The 2,913-nt window shown below is 30.6% G+C and overlaps 1 protein-coding gene across 1 annotated transcript in view; it reads right to left on the bottom strand.

Annotated features, from left to right (window-relative positions):
* The window catches only part of LOC144974666 (contactin-associated protein-like 2), a 20,059-nt gene extending 17,550 nt beyond the window's left edge, over nucleotides 1-2,509 (bottom strand). Inside the window, exon 1 of the mRNA XM_078917758.1 lies at nucleotides 2,141-2,509. Within this exon, the coding sequence (XP_078773884.1) occupies nucleotides 2,141-2,441 (301 nt within the window). The 5' untranslated portion in view covers nucleotides 2,442-2,509. The remainder of the gene's footprint in view (nucleotides 1-2,140) is intronic.
* Between the last annotated feature and the right edge of the window lie 404 nt (nucleotides 2,510-2,913).

Below are 2,913 nucleotides of genomic sequence, written 5' to 3'. Positions count from 1 at the left end.
AATCTACATTTTCATATAATGTTATTTGGTAGGTCATTAATATATATAATAAAAAGTATTGGACACAAGACACTTCCCTGTGGTACTCCACTGATCACACATTTAAAACTTGAAATTTTGCCGTTAATAACTACCCTCTGCTTTCTATTGGATAACAAACATTTTATCCAATTATATATCGGCCCTGTTATACCATATTATGATTTTATTTTTCTGAATAGCCTCTCATGAGGAACAGAATCAAATGCTTTACTGAAATCAAAATATATAATATCAATACAAATTTCCATCATCAATCATGCTGGTGAAATCTTCCGTGACATGTAATAACTGAGTTACACAAGAGCGTTTTTCTCTAAATCCGTGTTGACAATTATTTAAAATTTTGTGATTTTCGAAAAAAATCATGATTCTATCTTTAAGAATGGATTCTATAACTTTACATAAAATACAAGTTAAACTAATAGGTCTGTAATTCCCAAGTTCGTTTCTATTTCCCTTTTTGTAAATAGCAGTCACATTGGCTAATTTCCACTATGCTGGAATTTCACCCTCTGATAGAGATTTGTTAAATATAATAGAAAGGGGATGGCTTATTATTATTATTATTATTATTATTATTATTATTATTATTATTATTATTATTATTATTATTATTATTATTATTATTATTATTATTATTATTATTATTATTATTATTATTATTATTATATTATTATTATTATTATTATTATTATTATTATTATTATTATTATTATTATTATTATATTATTATTATTATATTATATTATTATTATTATTATTATTATTATATTATTATTATTATTATTATTATTATTATTATTATTATTTTATCATATTTTCAGTAATATGTTCATGTCCTTCCGTGGAAGGAAAAAAGTTGACTCCTTGGGAAAGGCTCTTTTTCAAATATTCTCGATTTTTTCAGATGAAAGATAAATGACAGCGTTTATTTTTTTCTGAATAAAAATGTCTTATAAGCGTCAAGTATCGTCATACATGCTGTTGTTACTTTAATTTGAGATCGGCTGTAACCCACTTTGAATCCATTAAAAAGATAGGTCTAAAGCCTTATAACATTTTTGGATCAAAAGAGTATGAGTTAGTACGTAAGTTGAGATATCTGGGTAAAATAAACAAAGTTCTTGTGTTGGAAATATCGAAATCATTCCCACTGCGGGTTCTCAAGGTCACGTGATGGAATTTAGTATCAAGAGTGTGTAATGAAATTTTGGGGAAATCGATCATAAGAAATGATCACTGGATTATATCCTAGTCAAATACATGCAATGCAGTACACACACAACAAGCTGCAGGACCATTGTTTGAATGCTAGTAGTATAACGAATTCCAAATTGAAACAAGCGTACTGTATGTATACTGTCAGCATTTGAATCAGCATGTTCTTCTAGGGGTATGATGATGAGTCTGTTTCTGTGATTTTCATTCAGCTTGATTAGATTATTGAATTGTGCTGCTAGAAAGGAATTTTAATAGATCGCTGAAAAAGAATACATAATGTACATGGAATAACAATAGCACGTTACGAAAACCAAATGAAAATGGGCGGCACACATGACATTTGATGGACAACATATTTGACCTAAATGGACATGACATGCATAATATAGGAAAGGAAACCAAGAAGGAGCTGAAAAGATGAAATGTTTTAGAAATATGCTGTCATAAACTGGTCATAAAAAACCGCAGATCGTTTTGAATGCAGAAGAGGGATACTTCCTGCAGCAAAAGGAATATGACTTAATTTTTTTTTTACTTGAGGTTTATGTAACGCAATTTTCACTTAATATGCTTAAGGCGCTTACAAGGGATCTCAAAACGATAGAAAGCCTTAACATGAGGGAGTAAACAGTCGCCTGTAGTAAGCCTCTATAACATTTTTTTTTCCAACAGAGACAGCAGTGTTACCAGCTAAGTACTCATTTTACACCTGCGAACGTTGAGGAGTGTGAAAAAAGAATATTTCCCAATAATTCGAGATTACTCCGTACAGAGCGGGCCTCGAACCAGGGACCTTTAGACTCGGAGGCAAGTATCACACCACTTGACCTCAGAGCTTCCCAACTTAGAATTCCGTTAAATGTAACAATTGACTTACTTATACACCGGTATGCAGTCACATCTAATGAATCTGCTTTATCCCCTCCAGAACCAAACAGCTGGCATCGTTTGTATTCTGTTTCAAACCTATAGGCAATACACTCCTTTTTACTTTCATTATTATTTTTGTTAGCACAAAGTACGCTACACTCAAGTGAAGAACTTTTATTTTCATAAACGAGTATACTTTCGAGAGAAGTATGTGTGGTTCTTAGCTGGAATTCGTGGCTTAAAATTGAAGATACCTTTGTAATTAAAAGGCAATGTATACTAAAACATTGCCAAATTGAAGTTTCCATTTTTATAGTCAAGAAATAAATTATTACTCATCAACCAACATATTGGCATAGATAATTTACACTCGAAACGAGTCACTTGTACTAAAGCTATCCTATTATTGAGAAGGAAAAGGATGAATAAAATTCACACGACATAGAACTACAGCTTAAGTAAACTGACTTGACCAAAAAAACAGATTATATTGAACTATTTATTAAATCATCAACAATTAGATAATTTATCTTTATTGTCCTTATTTTATGCCATCCTTATAAACCACCACTAGTTTATAATTCTCGAAGTAAAGTTACAGATTGAAATCCTTTTTTAAATATTAAGACTTTTGTTAAAATAGCCCCATTTATAACACAATCAATTTTGTGTTACATGAGATAGCATTCATGCGTTGCAATTGTTATTACAGTCAGATTTTTAATGAGTCGCGCGTGTTTTTCTTTCTTTTCTCAGCTGTCCCTCAATGCACAGCTGCAA

The sequence above is a fragment of the Berghia stephanieae genome, chromosome 1 (genome assembly GCF_034508935.2).
Source record: "Berghia stephanieae isolate SIO BIC M18660-M18661 chromosome 1, UCSD_Bste_1.3, whole genome shotgun sequence".
NCBI classification, from domain to species: domain Eukaryota; kingdom Metazoa; phylum Mollusca; class Gastropoda; order Nudibranchia; family Aeolidiidae; genus Berghia; species Berghia stephanieae.
Note: the sequence above shows the minus strand (reverse complement) of the source record. Positions and strands in the feature narration are given on the sequence as shown.